At 37.1% G+C, this 21858-nt stretch overlaps 8 protein-coding genes across 9 annotated transcripts; 5 read left to right on the forward strand and 3 right to left on the reverse strand.

Annotated features, from left to right (window-relative positions):
- The first annotated feature begins 409 nt into the window (after window positions 1–409).
- LOC17884362 lies at window positions 410–4005 on the forward strand. Of its 2 annotated transcripts, XM_023781437.1 has the most exons (14): window positions 415–645; window positions 748–912; window positions 1101–1199; window positions 1282–1410; window positions 1495–1563; window positions 1640–1736; window positions 1848–1950; window positions 2143–2365; window positions 2742–2855; window positions 2955–3086; window positions 3165–3245; window positions 3358–3474; window positions 3579–3647; window positions 3723–4005. In XM_023781437.1, exons 1-14 carry the CDS (start codon window positions 544–546, stop codon window positions 3783–3785), a joined length of 1563 nt encoding a protein of 520 aa, XP_023637205.1. In that variant the 5' UTR covers window positions 415–543; the 3' UTR covers window positions 3786–4005. The 2 variants fall into 2 exon arrangements, with proteins under 2 accessions (XP_023637206.1, XP_023637205.1); XM_023781438.1 differs by lacking the exons at window positions 3165–3245; window positions 3358–3474; window positions 3579–3647; window positions 3723–4005 and having other exon boundaries at window positions 410–645; window positions 2974–3081.
- A 231-nt stretch (window positions 4006–4236) lies between these two features.
- Window positions 4237–6135, reverse strand: LOC17881881 (high mobility group B protein 7). Its single transcript, XM_006288676.2, has 7 exons — window positions 6017–6135; window positions 5743–5913; window positions 5397–5481; window positions 5204–5290; window positions 4860–4904; window positions 4638–4708; window positions 4237–4544 (listed from the first exon to the last, which is right to left on the reverse strand). Exons 1-7 carry the CDS (start codon window positions 6091–6093, stop codon window positions 4517–4519), a joined length of 564 nt encoding a protein of 187 aa, XP_006288738.1. The 5' UTR covers window positions 6094–6135; the 3' UTR covers window positions 4237–4516.
- A 265-nt stretch (window positions 6136–6400) lies between these two features.
- Window positions 6401–8377, reverse strand: LOC17883229 (peroxidase 52). Its single transcript, XM_006288156.2, has 4 exons — window positions 8116–8377; window positions 7812–8003; window positions 7548–7713; window positions 6401–7005 (listed from the first exon to the last, which is right to left on the reverse strand). The coding sequence occupies exons 1-4, from the start codon at window positions 8338–8340 to the stop codon at window positions 6614–6616; spliced, it is 975 nt and encodes a 324-aa protein (XP_006288218.1). The 5' UTR covers window positions 8341–8377; the 3' UTR covers window positions 6401–6613.
- A 4488-nt stretch (window positions 8378–12865) lies between these two features.
- LOC17882305 lies at window positions 12866–15041 on the forward strand. The gene is made up of 2 exons (XM_006287405.2): window positions 12866–13126; window positions 13242–15041. The coding sequence occupies exon 2, from the start codon at window positions 13341–13343 to the stop codon at window positions 14940–14942; it is 1602 nt and encodes a 533-aa protein (XP_006287467.1). The 5' UTR covers window positions 12866–13126; window positions 13242–13340; the 3' UTR covers window positions 14943–15041.
- A 254-nt stretch (window positions 15042–15295) lies between these two features.
- On the forward strand, window positions 15296–16334 carry LOC17881674. Its single transcript, XM_006289126.2, has 3 exons — window positions 15296–15721; window positions 15961–16030; window positions 16127–16334. The coding sequence occupies exons 1-3, from the start codon at window positions 15341–15343 to the stop codon at window positions 16168–16170; spliced, it is 495 nt and encodes a 164-aa protein (XP_006289188.1). The 5' UTR covers window positions 15296–15340; the 3' UTR covers window positions 16171–16334.
- Window positions 16335–16900: 566 nt separating this feature from the next.
- On the forward strand, window positions 16901–17903 carry LOC17884447 (heavy metal-associated isoprenylated plant protein 33). Its single transcript, XM_006288935.2, has 3 exons — window positions 16901–17099; window positions 17299–17374; window positions 17480–17903. The coding sequence occupies exons 1-3, from the start codon at window positions 17091–17093 to the stop codon at window positions 17626–17628; spliced, it is 234 nt and encodes a 77-aa protein (XP_006288997.1). The 5' UTR covers window positions 16901–17090; the 3' UTR covers window positions 17629–17903.
- Window positions 17904–18493: 590 nt separating this feature from the next.
- On the reverse strand, window positions 18494–19661 carry LOC17883769 (cytochrome b-c1 complex subunit 8). Its single transcript, XM_006286546.2, has 2 exons — window positions 19439–19661; window positions 18494–18790 (listed from the first exon to the last, which is right to left on the reverse strand). Exons 1-2 carry the CDS (start codon window positions 19606–19608, stop codon window positions 18742–18744), a joined length of 219 nt encoding a protein of 72 aa, XP_006286608.2. The 5' UTR covers window positions 19609–19661; the 3' UTR covers window positions 18494–18741.
- A 91-nt stretch (window positions 19662–19752) lies between these two features.
- On the forward strand, window positions 19753–20816 carry LOC17882576 (PRA1 family protein B3). Its single transcript, XM_023781440.1, has one exon. It carries the CDS (start codon window positions 19977–19979, stop codon window positions 20625–20627), a length of 651 nt encoding a protein of 216 aa, XP_023637208.1. The 5' UTR covers window positions 19753–19976; the 3' UTR covers window positions 20628–20816.
- The last annotated feature ends 1042 nt before the right edge of the window (window positions 20817–21858 follow it).

Below are 21858 nucleotides of genomic sequence, written 5' to 3' on the forward strand. Positions count from 1 at the left end.
GTAACATATATCATTATTGTAACTTTGTAATATATATTCATTAAATTTTCTGAATTTTAAATAGGTGTGAATAAAACGATTTGGAGATATGATGACAAGTTGATTCATTATAGACTTCGGTAGTTTGTTTGGTAAAACCTCTCAAATTAGATATGTCTCTTAAGGTTTTCTGTATTTTTTATTTATTTTTAAGCAATAATATGTTAAAAACTTCTTAACATACTCATTATTCATTAACATACACTAATGGAGCTGCTCTAATACGCTAAATTAGAAAATTCGTAATGAAAAGTTTTGTGTTAATTAATTCTCATCATAAACTGAATGGGCCTTTATTGGGCTATTTTGGACCAAAAACTATCCTTCAGAATAATATATACACTAGTTTCCGTTTTGCGGCCTTCACCGTTACTTCCGAATCATATAGAGTCTTTCCATAGAAGGACATACCGTTGTCTTCTTCGTCTCTTACTTCTCCGATATGCCTCTCATCGGTCTTCGGAGACGTTGACCTTCGAGCTCGTAACAGCGGAGAGGGTTCCAATGGCTGGCAGATTTCGATTAGATGTGGTTGTTTCGGCTATAGTCACGGTTCACCCGCACGAGATTCCGGCGTTGCTCCACTCCTCTTCCTGCTTCTTCTTCGTACCGATCGTTCCTCTTTCTCTCTCTGTCTCAATTTTTGTTCGTTTCAACCATTGATTTTGAGTGTTGCTTAACTATGGCATTGTTACTGAGAATTTTCAGATTTTGAGTGCGTATTTCGTTGTTCTTCCACTCCGCGATGAAGGAGCAATATCGCTGGGATTGTCAAAGCTCCCTGGCCTCTTCGTTGGATCTCTGTTTCTCACTCTGATTGCCGCTCCTCTTTCCACCTTGATCTTCTCTTTACCCAATTTGTCCAAATCCAAGGTACTCTTGTCTATTTCTAGCATTTTCTTTTCCCAATTTGTAGCAAACTATATTCAATTCTGCATTGAAATTGCTGTATAGTCTCTCGCATTTTATTTTTTTCCTGGAACAGTATACCAAATGAGATATAGTTTCTACTGTGTTTTTTCTTTTCTTTATAATCTTATACATGCTTCTCGAAATTGCAGGCTTTGGTTATAATACATAGATTCTTTAGTCTATCGCTTGTTCTGTGTTTCCTTCTTTGGCGGGCTTCCCCTACAGAGTCTATGCCATCTAGTTCAAAGGTAAGATAGGACGCTTTTATTATTCATAAGCTGTCTGAAATAATTCATGTCCCATGGTTTAACACATACTGCTACTTCAAAGGATGCAGTTGATTCGGCTTCCGGTCTAACAAAAGACCCAAAGCTTGGTATCAATGGAGCTAATCCTGCTACTGGATGGGACAACCACGGCTGGTTTTACATTTCTGTTCGAGTTGGATTTTTCCTTTGGGTATGACTACCTCTTTGTGTTTGGTATTATAATCTCAAGTCCTTTGTATGTAGTTGGATACGTAACATTTTTATTGTTTCCTAGGTTGCTTTGCTCAATCTCGTTGCTATATCGTCAACATGGGCTAGAATAATAGACGTTATGGATAATGAGGTAGTTTCTGCTGCCTTTTCACTTTACTTTGAAGAATTGGGTATTTTTCCCAAGCATAACACATTATTCAATCCAGTCAGGTGCAAGATTGTTCGGTTTTGTTGGTGCTGGTGCTACCCTTGGACAGCTTTTTGGATCAGTGTTTGCTGCTGCGACTGCTTGGATGGGTCCATGTAGGCATCACATTGTCTGATGATTGTTCCATTTATAATATAAGTACCTGGATGATAGAGATATATTCTTAGGACGTGTTGATTCAAAAATCAGTTTGATATTCATTACAGATCTACTTCTATTTGCTGCTCTTTTGATGGAATTTGCCGCACAGTCTTCAAAAGGGATCACCAATGATTTTTCCCAGTCCTCTGAGGAGTTGTCTCCTCTAAGGTTAGCTAAGTTACAATTTGTCTCCATATGTGAAAGATGAATATGTTTTTCAAACACACCATTTTTTGCTACGTTTTCCAATCTTAAGTTTGGAATAATATTTGGCTATCAGTCTTAGATTTCTACTGTGAGTTTGACTCAATTATGTTCATTGTTGGTCGAGAGTTTGATATTTGGTGTCATTTCTTTTAGGAGAACTGATAATGATCATCAAAGTGAGAGAAAACAGGAAGCTTCTTCTCCAAAAGTTGGTTCTCCAAAAGCTGCCTCTCCCAAATCGCCTATCTCCACAACCAGACCTCAGCTGTGGGCCATCTTAGACGGGATGAGACTTATACTAGCATCGCCTTATCTTTTGCTCGTGTCTCTGTTCCTTTGGCTCGGTGCGGTCATCTCCTCATTCTTCTATTTCCAAGTAAGAGAAATCATCGTAATTTAAATGATTTTTCAGATAGAAGATTAGCTAAATCATTTGAAGGTGAGATCAAAAATAGCTGACAATGCAATGGTAGTCTTGTCACCTCCTTCGAGTCTTCTACCCTGTTATACTATTCATTTGCCTGCCTTGAAAAGTAACCAAGACTCCTTGTTCTCCAACAGCCGTTTGAACAATATTTCAACATAAAAATTAGAAAATCGCTTTGTTACTAGCTTGCAAACTATCGCTTCTGATATGAGCTGTGGCTTTAAAACTCCTTTATTTTCTTGGAGTGTATAGAAGAAATTTCTGGACTTAGCATAAAGAAAACTTAACTCTTATGGTCTCACTGATGATTTAATGTTCACTGCAGAAAGTGAATATAATTGCCACAACAATCACATCTTCCATTGGTCGCAGAAGACTGTTTGCCCAGATAAACAGCTTTGTTGCAGTTTTCATACTCATTGGACAACTGACTCTGACGGTATGTTATATATGAGACAAAATTCACACACTGATTCACCATCCTGGAAGTTTTCTTATCATGGTCCACATATATCTGCTTGTATGCTGAATCTTACAGGGTCGGATCTTGACTATAGCCGGTGTCACGGTTGCAATATCTGCATCTCCATTTGTTGCCCTTGGGAATTTGGTTGCTATTGCCATATGGCCAACTTGGGTTACAATTGCTGTGTCTGAAACCTTGAGAAAGGTCTGTGGTTTACTTCATTCTCTCTCGTGCTGCCTTACTGTTCCATTAAATGCTCTTGCACACTTTAAAACTTGGTAGGTGACGACTTATGTTGTAACTAGACCTGGAAGGGAACTCTTGTTCACCGTTGTCTCACAAGACGAGAAATACAAAGCTAAGGTACTGAATCTTTCGTTTTCTCAACTTTAGATTGAAAATCAATTCTGCTAAAAGAAAAAGACAAAAAGTTACACTGTGGTTTTATTTCTCATTCTGTGCTCCATGGTTTCAGGTATGCATAGATGTGATTGTTCAACGGCTTGGAGATGCTGCAGCGGCGGGACTATTTGAAGTCCTTACCATTGCTCTTGGCGGTCAAACATCAACTGCTTCACTATATGCCTTGCCAGTATGATAAAAGCTTCTTCCTCTCACTTTCAGATGGTTCTTCAGTGTATGAATATTATTTCTCCATGAAACTCCTCAACAAGTCTCCATTGTCGTTTTTTACAGGTGTGTTTCATATGGATAGTTACGGCCTTCTTCTTAGGCCGACGACAAGAACAATTGGCGAAACTCCAGGTGGGTTCATCTTCATAGGAACAATTAAAAAGTCACATTGATGCAGAAGATGAGAGTCTTCAACTTCATATGTAGGAGTTATGGGAAAGCAACACTTTAACCCCGACCGAGATGATGAAGGTTCAGAAGGCAGAGTAATGGTTAAAACTTAAAAGCTTAAAGAAGTCAGATTTTTTTAATCTTTTTCCTTCGTCGATCGTTTAGAGTGGTTTTCAATTATTTTTTTGATAAACAAATCATTTTGGTGTACACAATCACAGGACAAATAACTATTTATTTCCTATTTGTGAGACTAAGAGAGATGGTGAAAAATTCATGATTGCAAAAACAGTAATTATTGTTGTTTTTTCTTTCTCTCTTTAATTCTCTTATTAAGGCCCATGTACTCTAATTGTAAACCCAAATCCTATCAGCCCTCTTGTTTCCTCCCTATTCGATGAGGGCTTTGGGTCATCTTGAGTGCCCTTTTCCTCCATGTGTGGTGTATCTGTAAAGATTTTTGTTTCCTTTGTTTCATGTGACTGGTAGTATATCCAAAGAGCAGAGGCTGGCTCCTCGCGAGAATAGGTTTGTGCTAGGGCAACAAAGATATAGAAAATCCTAAATTGATTTCAGAATAAGCAAAGGTAATATCGTTTTAGTATAATGTGTTTATTAAGGAAACCGGCATTTCCATTAAAGAAGACGAGGGGAAAAGAGTGCTAACCCAAAAAAAAAAAACAAGTAAGTACACCTCTAAAAGGCACAGATGAAGGAATTATGATCAGCAGCCTCCATAGTCTTTCACTATATTTACATAAATCCCCAAAAGAATCTCTAAACCTGTACACAACCAAAAAGCCAAAACCTTCCCCACTGAATCGGGATCCTCAGTAGTCGAGCAGAGTATCTTCTTCCCTGTTTCGATGAAAGTAAAGGTGAGATAACAAGAGCCAAAAACAAGGGATATAGTAATGTTGTATTGTTCAGAGCTTTTGTGTTAACTCATACCAAAACTCATGTGCGAAATGATCAGATGAATCATAGTACTCCTCTTCATGATGATCGTAGCTCTCATAAAACTGTAAAGTAGTCGGAAAATAAATTGAAACATAGTCACAACTATTTGTGCAAAAGACGGAATCACAGACAAGGCTTAAGCTAATGATACATGATATGATTTCAAGCTTCTTGGTTTATATAAAGAAAAGAAAGAAAAAACATGAGTCTGACCTTGTCATATCTCCCAACAGTTTTCGAATCTGCCTCCTCATCTGCCTGCAAATTGGTCATCACAACTTTCATCAACCTCTGATTCAAATTTAGCTACGTACGATTTGAATGAAAATTCTAGGCAAATGTTGTTGCAAATACTTAAAAGAACCGAAGTATGTCATTGTCACTAGATTAGCTACCTCAAGTATACCTACTATTATATATATATATGTTACACGTTTCTGGTCTCATAAAAGAAAATCAATCAACTAAGCAACTTCTCCACATCTTTCAAGTTTCTATACCCTCTAAAGACAAGAATCTTCCAGCGCATCAGTTTATGAGCCAGATATCTAATGTACCTTGTAGATAGTTTTAGCTTCTTGGTTTAACTTTCTGCTGTGGGCCAAATCAACCTCCATAGCACGGGAGTTGAAGGGCTTTTGTTCCTAAAAAACAAGCAAGAAAAATGCAAAAATCCAGCCTATAAGAATATGATAAGCAACTGAGAGCAAAAAAAGAGAGTTTTTTTCGAATTTACGAATAAACTGATACCTCTGGTGACATGTACTTCCACACATTGAAACATATTCTGCTAGCATCCACCAAATTTCCATTGTACTTCTCCCTAAAATCCTCTCTAGAGATATAAACAATAGTGTTACTGAAATGTTATCAACTCATCGAGAACCAACAAAAGGATCAACCTTTCACTTAAAAGGAAACACATTGACCAAATGAATTAACATCATAACTTCCCTTTTAGACCTAAGCATTCAAATTCTTATTATACCCACTCAAAATCAACTTTTCACCTCCATCTAAAAAAACCCCAAGAAAGTGACTAGAAATCTAACACAGCCGCATTAAGTAACAAAGTAAAAGTCTTTGTTTACTGTACAAGAAGAAGACAAACGGTGATCTGGGCTCATCTTCAATGCTCCCAAATGGTTTCGAGATATTATCGACTTTGCCACTGGCAATGTACTTGAATCTCTTCACTTCCTTTCTTTTCTCTCCGCACTCGTGCATATCAAACAGAGCAATCGCTATCATAACACCACATTCTTCACTGTAATAAAAAACCCGAAACAGAGTATCACGAAAAATCTAGATAACACTCTAAAGAAAACTGAATCGACGAATCCAAAAAAAACTTTCTAAAAGAGCAATACCATTTCTCAAAAGCGCTTCCATCAGCAGCACGACGAACAGCTTGAACCCTTTTACGAGTTCTCGGTCTAATCGCCATAAATGCTCATCTAGGAATTTTTCTATTTCTGACAGAGCCAAAAAAAAAGGTTTAACCTTTTCGTATCTCATACTGTGTTTTTGTGCACGAGAGCTCATCATCGGATTGCTTACGTGTCAATTAGCGTATTTTAGTGTTTAATGGATTTACTGCTAAAGTACGCTTAACAGATAACGCGCGGGACACACTTGGCGCGTACTAAAAAAATCTCCCGCTTCAAAACATTAATTAACGCCTTAACGATAACCAATAGTATTTTAGTTTTTTTTGGTCGAAACGATAACCAATAGTATTTAGACACGTAATAAATTAATTTAAATATAATTTCATTAGATTTTAATGCGAAAATACACACTTGCTTCGACACAAAACATGAAAAGGGAAAAGGAAAAAAAAACATTAAAAGGGATCTTCGATATGTTTTTTGGGAAGATCAAATCTTATTCTCACCAAGACACCAACTCAAATAACAAAAAAGGTAAAACATCCAATAGGAAAAAGATACGTATAGCTGTTTGTATCAGTTGGTCCTCCCGCACATTTTCCTGATCTCACCACTACTACCAGTCAAGGGGCTAATGTCACCCATCTTGATCATCGCCGCCGTGAAGTCGGAGCTAAAGCTCGACGGGTTGCTGCTGTAGCCACGGACTATGGAATCAGTGGACCCACCGTTGAAGAGCACCTGGTCGGAATGGAGGAGACCTCTTTGAGCCACGAGATTCTTGAAGTAGTTGTTGTCGAAAGAAGCCGCCGTGGTGACGTCGAGTGGAGCTAGGTTTCCGTCGCCGGAGCCGGTGGCTCTAGGGCAAGTTCTTTGACGTGTGGTTGCGAAGGCTGCGTTGATGTTTGTCTCGTTGTAGATTCTCGCTCGGAAGCTTGTGCAACGGGATTGTCCGATCGTGTGTGCGCCTGTAAACAAAAATTTGAATGATTAGTTTAATAGTTGACTTAATTATCTGTTAATTAAGTATCATTTGAATTACTATGTCGGAGTTGCGTGCGTAACAGTAATTTATATGATTACGTAATTTTGGGAAAAGAACAGAAAAAGTCGGTGGAGCGTTACAAAAATGTGTTGAAATAAAAACACAAAGAAACAAAACAAAAAAAAGGGTCGACAAAAATCAAACAACACAATCAAATTATATTTTACTTTTCTGTCGAATAGCTTGACTCTTAATAGTCCTTTGAAATATATATATTTTTACCTTTTCTTATTTTCCTTTTTTATATAACAAATTGGTGACAGACAAAACTTTAAGCAATATTATGTTATGTGATTATCAAATATAATTTTTTTGTCATCAAAATTTGGCAATGTATTTTAGTACCTGTTAGTAATCGATATTCTAAGAATAATTGCGAAAACAACGTTAGTAGTGTACGAAACAAATAGTTGCATAAAAACGAAAAAGGAATTGGGGTAAGAAGAGAAAAGAAACGAAACGAACCGGAGAGAGCAACCATATCTCTGGTGGAGAGTCCAACGGCGCTGAAACTACTAATGAGTTGGCTCAGACTCGAAGTCGGTCCAGGAATGTTACTATTCGCGGCCGCTTGGCTCGCCGTTCTTGCATCTCTTCTTCCTACTTTCACATTCCAATTCGGCCCTCCAAGCTTCAACAAAGACAACAAATTAAGACGACGAATATTGTTAATTAGACCGGTTTAAATTGCCAACAAAACCGGACTAAGAGAGGACATAGGGAGCTTACGACTACGACGGAGTCTCTAGCTGCAATGGCTAAGATATCAGCACAAGACACAACCCCAGGACATGCTTTCTCAACCGCTGATTTGATGTTGTCGATCACATTAAACCCGCGAGCGGAATTGCGGTTAGGGTTCGCGTTTTGTTCTCCCGTGAAGCTCGAAGTGTCATCCAGTAGAATCGAACCGTCGCATCCCTATAGATGTAAGTTATGACTATATATGATTAGAAGGAAATAAGCATTATGCTAAGTTTCTTGGGTTGCAAGCTAGGGTATACAAAAATAAATGTGTAAAAGAAAGCCTTACGTTGACGAAGCAATCGTGGAAGAAAAGACGGAGGATGGAGGCACCCATTCGACGCTCGCTATTAACGGCAGATTTAACGGCGGCTTGGACGGTGGAGAGGAGGTTCGGGCAAGAGGTTGCGTAGAAATTAGTGGTGAGTTGTGCTTCGACGAGGTTATTGTTATTGCCTTGGAGTAAAAGTGTAACAACGAGAACTAGAATGGAAATAAGGTGTTTTGAAGCCATGGTTGGTAAGGTTAAGCAAAAGACTTAGAGTTGATTATTGTATGTGTACTTGGAGAACAAAGCATAACAGAATCGAGGTTTATATAGAGACGTGAAGGATGTTCTAAAGTGAAAGATAGGTGACCTAACGCGTTGAAAAATGTGTATTTCTGTTATTTATCTTTGGTTTTTTAGGGTTGAAAATTATCACTAATTTGCATGGAATCGATTTTGTTATTATCTCCCTCGGGCGGAGAAGTTAAAACCAAAATTTGTAAGCGATATAACATATGGTAGTAGCTAGCTTAGAGTATATTATTTGGTCGCGATAAGAGGGATACTAGTTGATAAGAAATTGTTTGTTCAAAATGTAATTAGCTCGTTTGATACAATATATTTGTCGGTTTCGACTGGTGAAATTAGTAAAATACATTGTTTAACCATCTTATTTAGTTATGATTCGATATACAGTACATGATTGGTAACTATGTGAAAACGCGTCTTCTTTAAGATAGAGGCCACAAAAGTATATACATATGTCGAAATATGTCTTTTAGTGTGCGTGTGTGTGTTCAAAATCTGTTTGTCTCCAATGTTTTCATTTCAAACATCAAAACGGCAGAGAGATATAGAAACTATTTACGAAAATTTGATCACGACGACTGAAATTAAAATCATGACTGATCTTTGGTAAAAAATATGCCACGAAGCACGCATAAACGTTTTGTTCACAAATAAAACCAAACATAAAAGCAAAACAAAGTTACGCATGATTGAACCCTAAATTCTCAATCTTTACCCTTACGCTACCCCATTACAGGTTAATCACTCAGTGCTTTTCGTATGTTTTTTCCACGTTGATTTTGATGCCTTAACTAATGTTTATTATCTTTTTAGGTTAACGGTCGTGATAATGAAATAAATCATGTATCAAAGTCGCTATATACAGTACTTTTATATTATGAATTAGACATATATATTTTTTTCAGCATATACAGCATGGAAAATTATACACGAGTTTGTTTTAGAGAGTTGTCAAGAATAGTGGCCTATTTATCTAATTAATACTTTAGACGACCAAACCTTTGATTTTGTGCTCGCGCTAATATACGATACCTTTTGAAACGATCAATTTGATTTAGAGAGCAAGCATGTGTATACTAATATAGTGTGAAGATCTTTCTCGTAAAACGAATTATATGTTTAAACATTTAGATTAAAGAGACTAACTATATATATAAAACAAGAATTAAAGGGACGAAGAAGAAGTCATACACTTTTACACTACGCGGCTTTTACTTTACTAATGGAGGCACGCCTCTCACTTTCCAGTTTACTATATGCGTTATATAAGAACCAAACTACAAAGTGGGATTAGACAACAATAAAGTTAGATACCTTCTCCCGTTCTCCGGTCTCATATTCACACCAACCTAAAAATTACTTATATAAGAAAAAATTAATCAAGCCCTCTCTTTAGTAATCAAGAGAACGAAAAAAAAAAAAGAGAAAGGCTTCTAGAATCGAGATACTAAAAATATCCATTGAATGTTGAGATTTATGAATACTAGTAGCCACTCTAAAGCATATGCTTGTTGAAAGCTGACTTGGAACGTTACATTATTTACTTAATTATTATTGGCCCATTTGAGCAAAGCTTATGATGTTCACAAGATTATAAATTCACAATCACTTTCATTGACATTTCTAGAATGAATAAGACTAACTTTTTTATTTGGTCATCAAACCTCACGTATTTTTATTTTATTATAAAGTTATTTTTGTTTGCCACATTTAAATTAAATACATCTGCTAATACTCACAATTCCACTATACATGTGAATATATACAAGGAAAAAAAGAGAGCAGATGATTCGATTTCATTTCTATATTTATGAGTTGTAAGGATCATATATCTAACGTACGTTGGTTAACAGCTTCAGAATTTATAAAATATATGCACCTCTTTTTTAAGGTCAAGAGTGGAAAAAGTTGTTAAGAGTGAGTAATTGCTACAATTTTTTTTTTTGTTAGCACTCTTTGAATTGTCAATTACATAGAAAATGTCAAGATTAAGTAAGGAAGATGGGACAATTAATATAAAATATTACCAACAAGAAAATAATAACAAAAACACAATGATACAAAAAAAATGAATATATTAATCGTAAACTCGAGTCAAAGGTGAACAAAGATCATATTCGAAAGATACAAATTGAGTTGAAACCCTTCAAAGCTCTAGTTTTCAGTCTGGTTATGGAGCTAGCTAGAGACCGATCGAAATGAAGTGTTTACATAGCAGTTAATTTAGGTAGCACCCGCTTAAGATTTGAGTATAATTATATCTTACGTTTGAAGAATGCATTTTATGGTAGTAAATGTTTTTATGCTCTAATCCTGTAGGTAACAAATGATCTTAAAATATATAATATATAACAACAACGATCAATTACAAATATGATAATTCTGAAAGTGGTTCTGCTCCAATAGCTTCCATGTGTAAGGTATCTCAAAGTCTTAACTCTTAAGATCCCTAATCCGAACCGAACCAAGTCAACCATATATATATATATATATATATATATATATATATATATAGATGTGTCGATCGTCTTCCATTATTTTAGTCAAAGGAGAAAAAAAAAAACTAAACTAAACTAAACTATACGATCAACATGATTATTGAGATTATTTGACTCAATGTGCCTAGTGTGTTTTTATATTACAGCTTTGGATATGAATAGTTGACTGTGTAACTAAGATACTGCAGATTCTTTGTACATTAGATATGTATATATTTTCTTATAAGTTTACCATCGTTCGACGCTTACTTCGGTGAGACGTTGGTGGGGGTGGGTGGGTACAGTCAATAATCCAAAATACGAAACTTCCCCAATAGTTGCTGTTATTGACATCTATATAATAGCAACCACATATGAGTTAAAATAGAAACACAGTCTGTGTGTGACAGTGTGAGAGAGCCCGGTCAAAGTATCGAATGTCACGAAACAGAGTTGACGTTTTCAACTTTTACTTGCTGGTTTAACCATCGATTAACAAGCATACTCTGCCAAAGATAACCGGGTCGGTACTATGAAATATTGAGATACTCTAGTCGAACCAGACTATTTATCAGGGCTAATATTCGTGTTTTGAGCATTTGGGCCTAATAACCAGATGTATTGTGGGTGGACTAAACTCTTCCAAAACTGAACATAACTTTCAGGTTTTACAATTCCACACCACATACATATACAAAGCCCACACACACTGAATCCAGAATATATAAATGTCACTAAACCTCACAACTTGTGGAATGTTTTTTTTGGAGTATAAACGCTTACGAGTGCGACATACACGTCGTACTGTATGATGTAACTCTCTAAATTTCTTAAGTTATTTGAAACATTTAATATTTTTCTTTTAATTGTTATAACGAGGAAACGTTTAACACTGTCATTATCAAATTGATTAATTAGTTGTCAAGAAGTTATTAGGACACATTACTATGAATGCTTTCTTCTTCGTTTCATGTTTTTTTGCGTCACATCTCCTCTATAAGTTCTAATAACGTTTTCGACATCTTAACTTATTCTGTTTACATTCCAATTGTTTTGGACGGTTTTATATATCGTTCCAATTAAAAGCGTAAAGAAACACATAAAACAATTTCGCTTGTATTTATAATTTTAATTAAATATTTTTAAAATAAAAAAATTATGATAGTTAGATATTTTAACATTAAGGTGGTGACATGGCCTAGGCATGTCAATTAGGGCTAAAGCCCGCGGGCTAGTTTGGCCCGGCCCTGAAAAACATCGGGCTCGGGCTTAAATATATATGTCCAGAAAAAACCGGGCCTTTTGGGCTAAGCCCATTCGGGCTAAAGGGTTTTTTGGGCTTAGCCCGGTCGGGCTCGGGCCGACCCGAAAAGCCCTTATACAAATATATTTTGAATTTTTTGAATATTTTAGTTTGATTAAAAGATTTGATTAATGTTATAGTTTTCATATTTACTTACTAGTCTTACTTATTACTTTTAAAATATTTATACAAAGCTAAAACTAAATATATATAAGTATCATGATTTTGAAATCATCAAAATATCTATTAAATTTTGACTCTATGTTATACTTTAAAGTATTTTAGTTCCATGTTTTATTGGGTTAAAGTGTAAATAATTTATTTGGCTTTTATTTTTTCTCTTAAATTAAGTTAGTTTTATTGAATATTGATAAGTTATTTAAAATTTGATGCATTATTTTAATAGTAGACCTTTAAATATAGTTTTTAAAAAACTATTATAAACTTAGAAATTGATTTTTTTATCGGTAAATAAAGCTCGAAAAAGCCCGAAAAGCCCTGTAGCCCTGTTAGGGCCGGGCCGGGCTTTGAAATATAGGCTCGGAAATTTTTCGGGCCGGGCCGGGCCGGGCTTACATATATGAGGGCTTTACGGGTTTCGAGCCGGGCCGGGCCGGGCTAGCCCGATTGACATGCCTAACATGGCCTCTGACCTATGGCTCTTCAACTGTTTGGAGGAGGCACTAGTGGAAACTGCTCTTTACCCAAAAGAAGAAAAAAAAACTTCTTTCCTTTGTATTCTCATCTTTCAAATTCACAAATCTTTTGCTTTAAAATTGATCCTTCCTTGGCTCAAATCGTAATCTCTTTCCCCCGTGAGATTGTCCTATGAATTCAACCTTTCCATCGTCTCTTTCTTTCTGGGTTTCTCTGTAACTGTAGCCACTAGCCAATTTCAATTCTGGGCATGTAACTCGCTCCAAACAATTTCGTTCAAATTGAGGTTTTTTTCCATCTTCTTTTGTCAAAGTTGAAGACTTTGTTCGTTTTGAATGTGTCTACATGTAGAATTTTCTTCTTTGAATCGCTTTCGTAACTCTGCTTTATTTGGTTTCCAGTCTTTTGCCAGCAATGTCTTGAGCTTCCAAGTTCCAAGCACATGTCTTTGACTAGCTTTTCCTGGTAAAAGGATTTGCTTTTACCTTTTTTGCTCAGCAATGGGTTTAAATGATAAGATTGAAGGATCTGATGATAGTTGTAAAAAAGCTAGGGTTTCATGTCCTCCTGGTCTCTCAATATCTGATAATGCTCTGTTCAGTGAAGAGAAACCTAGGAGATGGTCGGAGAGTTCGTTGCCTGACGTCTCTAATAGGGTTAAGCTTTTGAAATTTGGTTCTCCTTCTGCTAGATTCAAGAGAATGACTGCGGAAAGAGATGAGGTTTCACGCTCAGTGAACAGCTCAAGCAACCACAATCTCCGGGAAAGAATTAGTGTGATGTTTTCCCGGAAAATCGAATGGGCTTGCTTGATGAAAATGGGTAAGCAATGGCTTAGAGACCCGTTTAACATGGCTCTTTTCTTGTGGATCCTTGTGGTTGCCGTCTCTGGTGCGATTCTGTTCATGGTTATGACCGGTATGTTGAACCATGCTTTGCCCAAGAAATCACAGAGAGATGTTTGGTTTGAAGTTAACAACCAAATCCTCAACGCATTGTTTACTCTCATGTGTTTGTATCAACACCCGAAACGGTTTTATCACCTCGTGCTTCTCTGTAGATGGAACCAAGATGATGTTACAACGCTTAGGAAAATTTACTGCGAGAACGGGACTTACAAGCCAAACGAATGGATCCACATGATGGTTGTTGTTCTTTTGCTTCACTTGAACTGTTTTGCTCAGTATGGGCTGTGCGGTCTTAACTTAGGGTACACAAGATCCGAGAGACCCGCCATTGGTGTAGCTATATGCATATCTATTGCAATAGCAGCTCCTGCTGCTGCAGGTTTGTACACTATTCTTAGTCCACTTGGAAAAGATTATCATCCTCAAGCAGACGAGGAGAATCAAGTTCAGCCTGCGGAAGGACCGTTTACCAATCGCAAGTTATCTCTTGAAAGGAGATATTCATTTGCTTATACAGACGTGAGTAATCCTGAATGGAGAGGGGGAGTTCTTGATATATGGGAAGATATTTCATTGGCTTATCTCTCCCTGTTCTGCACTTTTTGTGTGTTTGGTTGGAACATGGAGAGGATTGGGTTTGGGAACATGTATGTGCACATTGCGACTTTTATTCTCTTCTGTTTGGCTCCTTTCTTTATATTCAACTTGGCTGCTATAAACATCGATAATGAGATGGTAAGGGAAGCACTTGGATATACCGGCATTGTGCTTTGCTTGTTTGGTTTGCTATATGGTGGTTTCTGGAGAATACAGATGAGGAAAAGATTCAAGTTACCGAGTTATAACTTCTGTTGCGGGAGACCCGCTATTGCTGATTGTACACTCTGGTTATTCTGTTGTTGGTGCTCTTTAGCTCAAGAAGTCCGGACCGCGAATTCTTATGAAATAGTGGAGGATCAATTCTGCAAAAGAAGAGAGGAAGATAGTAAAATTGATGATGAGGTTGTAGTATCTTCATCGCCTCGTGAAGACGGTGTGTATGATCCGAGTTGCTCGCCTAAGAAGATGGCTGCGACGATAGCTGGCTCGTCTCTTAGCCCGAGCAGATCGAAAGATGAAACTTGCTTGGGAGATAAAAGTGATGGAGCTCTAAGTCCACCTTCTCCTCCATTCATAGACAGGGAAGCTAGCTAGAACTACTAACAGTTTTTCTAGTTTTGTGTGAGTTTCACGTAGGGATTCTGATGTTGGTTGAACGTTTTCAGTTAGATAAATATATTTCTTTATCATCTATCTCATGAGAGAGTTTACCATATGCGTCTTTTTTGGTATCTCCTTTCTACGATGAACCCACATTAGTCATTACCATTGACGAAAATACAAACCAGCATGTAATAGTTTCTCCAAAATAAAAGAAAACTTAGAAAATAGGTAAGGTTTTCTATAACTATGTATTCAGATAGATAATATATTTTTTAAAATTGTTTGTTGCTATATGTTCTAAAAATAAAAAATAAAAGAAGAAAACAAAAGAAATTAAAATTAAATGAATCCTCTGGCAAACCAAAAATTGGAAACCCTATATTGGTTGAATGGGGAAATTGATGGTAAGATTCGCAGAATTCGCCATTAGACTCTCTTCAGAGAATCCAAACAGACCCCCACAGAGACCCACTCCTCCTCCACGGAACAAAGTCTTCGTCAAGAAGACGAGAGACACCTCCCACCTCGATTTCCCCAATCTTGTTAAGCTGGAGAAGGCGGGATCGCACTCGGGTTCGAATTCGAATCCCGCTCCGGCTTCGGCTTCGGATCCTATTAATCGGATTCCTCTTGCTCAGGTCGTCGAGGATTGCGTGAGACGTTGGTTCCAGGATACGCTCAAGGAAGCCAAATCCGGTGACGTTGGTATGCAGGTCTTGGTCGGTCAGATGTATTGCAGCGGCTATGGAATCTCCAAAGATGAACAAAAGGTTCACTCTTTTTCAAGGATTTTATTTATTTCAGTTTTGCTTTAACCTTTCTGGGTTCAGCTTGTTTTCTTCAAAGATTTTTTTTTTTTTTGCGTCTCTGTATGTGCATTGTATGCTGTGGTTAGTAGGTGTTGTTATGAATTAAGGCTCTTGAAATGTATGTGGTCAGCTCTGGTTTGAAGGTGTAAAGTGTGTTTCTGATTTAGAATTGTATCTGTCTTTGATATTGATCCTTAAAGGGTCGTGCTTGGATTAGCAAAGCTTCAAGAACTCGATCAACAGCTTGGCAAGTGAGTGCTAAGCCTCCAGGTAATATAAATCATTGACTTTGTTTGCATCTTTTGTTGATTTTAGTTTTGTGAGTTGTGTGTTTTATTTGTGTGTTCTTCTTCTAACTAATGTCAGGTTATAATGCAAGCGATTCAGATTCCAATGATAAGAAAGATTGATGATGGCCTTTTCAAATGTTTGTATTTGCCAGTGACTTTGATTTGTTGTTAGTTTCCCTCTCGCTCTCCTTTGTTTCATCTATACTTTTTTGTATCATTCCAATGGTCAAAAATGGCTCTCAAGTTATTACCACGCAGTTAATGATATTACCAGGCGTTCTCTAGTTCTTTTTGTCCCCAGAAGTAGAATCAAAACTGGAATATGGAATGTCACTTGATATGTCTTCTTCAAGGAATCTACTTATATTCTTGTATCCAGAATCATGTGCGATTAATTATGGCTTTGGATGGAATGAACAAAAAAAAGCTTAAATTAAAAATTGGGACAAATGTTGGCATCTCTCCAAAGATGGGTCTGTGTTCATTGATGACACTGAATAGTAATTTCCAAGATTTACATAAGATCCAACGATATGAAGTCTTACATGGGAGTTGCTTGGCTCACCGTGTTTTCAAAACTGTTACAAACCTAACCAAATAGCGAATGAAGGGTATGATGATGCTATTTGCTGATATGATTGTTTTCCTTAAAATGTAGTGTGAAAAGGTTGAAAAATTGAATATACAATATTAAACGAACGGTTGTAGAAAATGAGGAAAAGACAATTACTTTGGTCCTATTATCATCAAACGCGGCGAACTAAAAAAACCTTTCTGTGCGAGTGGAAGCCAGTGAGGCATTCTATTAGCATCCTTTACGCAAAGAATCCCATTCGTCATCTTCTTTTTTTTGTTTGTCTTTTATAACATTGAATCATGTATATATATGTTTGTTCCTCCTTCCTGGTTTCTCCATAGCAAAACCTGTTACTTACACACACCTACTCTGTTTTTTTATTTCTCTGCTTCTCTACACGAAGAAACGAGTTACCAAGGAGTAGAGTGATACGAAGTCGTTTTGTTCCACAAAAGTTTCTGTGATGGCTAACGTAAGTAAGATCTTGTACATGTTTTGCTTTTATTTTCATCTACCTTCTTCTAATTGTACCTTGAGTGTTCCTGCAAATCATCAATCACGCTTGAATGTTTGATGCAATTATCTACTCTGTTTTTAATTTTTTTTTGGTTTTGACTGTTTGAATTCGTAAATATAAATAAAAAATGACACAAGTTATTCTTGATCGACAGGTTGTGGAGTTAAAAGTGAATTTGCACTGCGACGAATGCATCAGGAAAATACTTAAAGCCATTAAGAAAATAGAAGGTGAGAGTTGTGGTGTATCTTTCTCTCCAAATTTTCAACTAAAAGCAAATATTTTGATTGTTTTGGTTCATGAATGATAAAATAACAAATGATGCAAATTTACAGATATAGAGACGTACGATGTGGACACACAGCTGAACAAAGTGATAGTCAGTGGGAATGTAACAGAGGAACAAGTCATAAGGGTTCTTCAAAAGGTGAGGAAATCTGCTGTTAAGTGGGATGAAGGCAACCAAACACTCTTTACCAACTAGAGACTTTCGGTTTCCCTTTGGCATAGTTTAGTTCTATATCTATGTATGTATGTTCAATTTTGGCCATTATTAGATGCACTAGGGAAGTTCTGTTTCCCTTTGGCATAGTTTAGAAAGAGATGTACCAAGTAAGACCAACATTATCAAGAGTATCTCAGAGCTAAGATTTACATAGGAAAGTATCTTATATGTAAATTTTAGTTCTAAGATACATTTGATAATGTTGTCCTAAGTAATTTGTTTGAGGATTGACTACATAAACGTACGGTTTCCTACGCCCTATGAAATAAATACGGTTTATATAGACAATCTTTCGTCTTTCAACAATTTGCATTCCGGATATCGAGGATCTCAAACCTTTCGGGACGTTATTCATGAAATCCACAAATTTATTGAACAAAGTAGTCAATCCTAATGGAAGTTTGGAGCCGAATGGAAGCTGCTAGGAGCTGGTTGCATTCATCGCAAAAAAGAGGTGTGTGATACCATTCTCTGTTATTCTTTTTGTGCTGCTGTGTGCTTTGTTTTCTGTTTTTTCTTAGTTTATTACCCAGAGAGACTCCTGCGCGGGTTTTGAACTTGTAATTTGATACTTCTTCTATCTATTTGTTTCCAAGAATTTTGGATTATGTATTACACTATGGTTTTTTACTTGTGCATTTCCACATCAACAACCGTACGTATTTGATCATCGAGTATATGCTAGTGATTGTGTCTATATCGACTAATTATATCTAATGCATACCTACGAGATGGAAACTCAACAAACAATAAGAAATCTTGAGATCCAACACACACACACACGCATGTGTCGAGTAAACTCAACAAAGAATGTCAATGTCATATGCATTTCCAGATTAATTCGTACGCCCAACAAAATAAATGCCGTTTATACAAACAAACAGTCTTCAACATTTGCATTCTGATAATAGAGGATCTCAAACCTTCGGGATGTTATTCATTAAATCCACAAATTTATTCAACAAAAATGCAAGGAAGCGACATTTCCGCTTCTAATCTGAGTGTTTGAAGGTAACAAACTGTCACTTGGACACACTTTGGAGAAAGAAAAAATGAGGAAAGAATTGGACTATCATATGATAATCTTCATGGTTAGAACCTGTGCTCCAGCTTCTCTTGTTCTCTGTAGTATTGAGCATACCTGTGTTCATTTGCAAGAGAAAAGAAAAATGTTCAGGACATCAGCATTGAAATCAAGAAACCAATGATATGAGATCATATTAGTCATGAGTGTCTATAACATTACGATATGCAAATGACACAGGCAAGTTTACTGAAGATGATGTTGCCTAATTTTCCATGAGAGATGATAACCACAGCTAAACATGATTCAATCCCTTGAGACAAAATATACGAATTACTGAAACTTTTTTTTCGTTCATCACATTAAATCATTTGCTTCAGGTAAAAGAAATCATCACACTACTAGTTCACCAATATTTTCAACAAGCATAACTCAGACTTAACCGAAACGTTTTGATTGGTTATGCCTTCTCTTTTTATCATTATCATCATGAATTCAATCAATTTAGATCTTGGTTCCTCTTCAAACTTGGATCCACAGAAACAGTACTAAACATCAAAATCGACACAATCCAAATTTGTCACCAAACAATAACCTTTAAACCATTTGTTGTTCCTTATACCACCATTTGTGGTCATGCCAAATAAACGAATATCCTAACATTCAGATCGCAAGTTTCCACTAAACCCATCCGTCAAATCTGTTCGCTAAATGACTAAAGCTAGAGAGATAGAGAGAGAGACATAGAGAAAAGGAAAAGCGTACGAGTAGGTTCCGATGACGGGAGCGAGAAGGAGAATAGTGCTGATCCAGTTCTCAGAGACCTTGTGATGGATCTTCTCAGGCAAATCCTTCCAAAGACCCGTCATAATCTTTTGCTGAAACGGCGATAACGCGTAAACCACCGCCTTCAATTTCACCGGCTGCTTCCCCATTTTTCTCTTTTCTCGGTCAATCTCCGATTCATGCGAGGGCGACCTTTCAAGCCGGAATATAAGCCAGCGTATCATCCACAGAACGATGCCGTTTGTATCTCTGACTTTTTATGTTTACGCAGGCTTTTAAGTTCAAACCTTCGCAAGCCCACTGGGTAATTAGTGGGCCTTATCTTAATAACTTTATGCTACTATCCACGTGTACGGTTGAGATGCTCCGGTGTAGTGTGCGGTCTATGGTGGTGATTGGTAATGTTGTTTACATCAGATCATGACGTTAACACGGAAAGAGGTTGCTTTAGAAGACATCAATTCATTCGTCCTGTATCCACGCGCCTCTTTCATTCCCCCACGCGCAGCCGTGTGTGATGGCTAACCCCCCAACGTTACCGATATCAGAAAATCCCGGTGGTGGTTCCCAATCTCAGCAAACCGTCTCCGCACCAGCGTTTCGCACGTTCCTCTCTCGTCTCTCTTCGTCGATCCGCCAGAGCCTGTCCCAGCGACGGCCGTGGTTGGAACTCGTTGATCGGAGCGCGATTTCACGGCCAGATTCTCTAACCGATGCGTATTCTCGGATCCGGAGGAATCTACCGTACTTCAAGGTGAATTACGTGACGATCGTGTCCTCGGTGCTCGCGCTCTCGCTCCTCTCCCATCCTTTGTCTCTCCTCGTTCTCCTATGCCTCTTCGGCGCCTGGATCTTCCTCTACCTCTTCCGTCCGTCGGACCAACCGCTGGTGATTCTCGGCCGTACGTTCTCAGATCGTGAAACGCTTGGAGTTTTGGTGCTTTTGACGATCGTCGTCGTGTTCTTGACCAGCGTTGGATCTCTATTGACCTCTGCTTTGATGATCGGTTTCGGAATTGTGTGTCTGCACGGCGCATTTAGAGTTCCGGAGGATCTTTTCTTGGATGATCAAGAGCCTGCTAACACCGGACTATTGTCTTTCCTTAGCGGAGCCGCCACCTCCGCCGCAGTTGCCGCCGCATCAACTCCTGCGCCAGGTCGTGTCTGAGTTAAGCACTCGTCCTCTGTATAAGAAACTCAAATTTCTATGATTCTTTATTGTTTCTTTCTAAAAATTACTTACGCCATATGTGATTGAGAATGTAGTATTGATCTTCTTGGTTCTAAGTTGAGGGATTCAAGATTCTGATTCTTTTGACATCCATTGATTTCGAATATGTTGTAACTGATTCAACAATTCTCACATTACTCGTTCCCTTGCCTCTTTTGCTTTCTATAGCGTTAGGTGTGTGACAAGATTATCGAATGGTTGATTACTATTAAAGCTTTGTGACTATTGTTGTGTTAGGAACAGGAGGATCCAAATCCAATCATTATGAGTGTGGTTAGATGTCAGAATGTTTCTGCACTGAGATTTGATTATAAAATGTGTCTAACCAAAAATATCAGTGTCACACCGGCTCCGTTTAACGAATCTCGTGTAAAAATAATTTGTTTTTTGATTTAAGGAAAATGACAAGTGTGAAATGCGTAGTAACGTAGTACATAAGTTTATCGTGTTTGTTTGTTAAAACGCATTATGAAAGATTTGAATATTAGTACAAGAGAAAAGGTGACTTTATTATTGGCTGTTAGTTTATTGTTTGAAGGTTACACTCTCTAGTACAGTGCGTATGCTATGTTTGTTAAGATAAAAACAAAAGAAATCATGATATTGTTTAGACTATTAGTAACGACCCAATTCATCCGTGCATCTGTTGAATATGTGCATTCCAGTTCAAAATTCAATTTTGATATTTAAGATTATTGCGCCCAGTTATATTGTTCTTGTTCGTATTCCAACATTAATTTTAGAGTCTGAGATTTTCAGTATTCAAACAAATAAAAAATAAAAATTTGCCAAATATCTATTTACCAATGATGATTAATGATCTTTTTATTTGGTAAGATATAGAAGAAACTTGCGATTTAAGGAAGAAGCTTGAGAGTTGAGACACAAGAATTAGACATGACATGAAATGACTCGAGTTCAATTCAACTAAACTTTGTTGAAATTGTGCTAAGTGTTGGGTGCAACTACTTACCTCAACCAAGTCTTTGCTCCATTTTAATATTTCAAGTCCTCTTCTCAATTTCGGAGTGGGGAAAAAAACTACTTAATTATTTTTCGAGTTTGTAACCAATAGCGTTGTGCAGACTGCAGAACATGATTACACATGTATTCATAAATTAGTGTAATTATGTTACTTAAAAATACAATACAAACTATCAAGTTATAC

This window comes from Capsella rubella, unplaced genomic scaffold (genome assembly GCF_000375325.1).
Source record: "Capsella rubella cultivar Monte Gargano unplaced genomic scaffold, Caprub1_0 scaffold_6, whole genome shotgun sequence".
Taxonomy (NCBI): domain Eukaryota; kingdom Viridiplantae; phylum Streptophyta; class Magnoliopsida; order Brassicales; family Brassicaceae; genus Capsella; species Capsella rubella.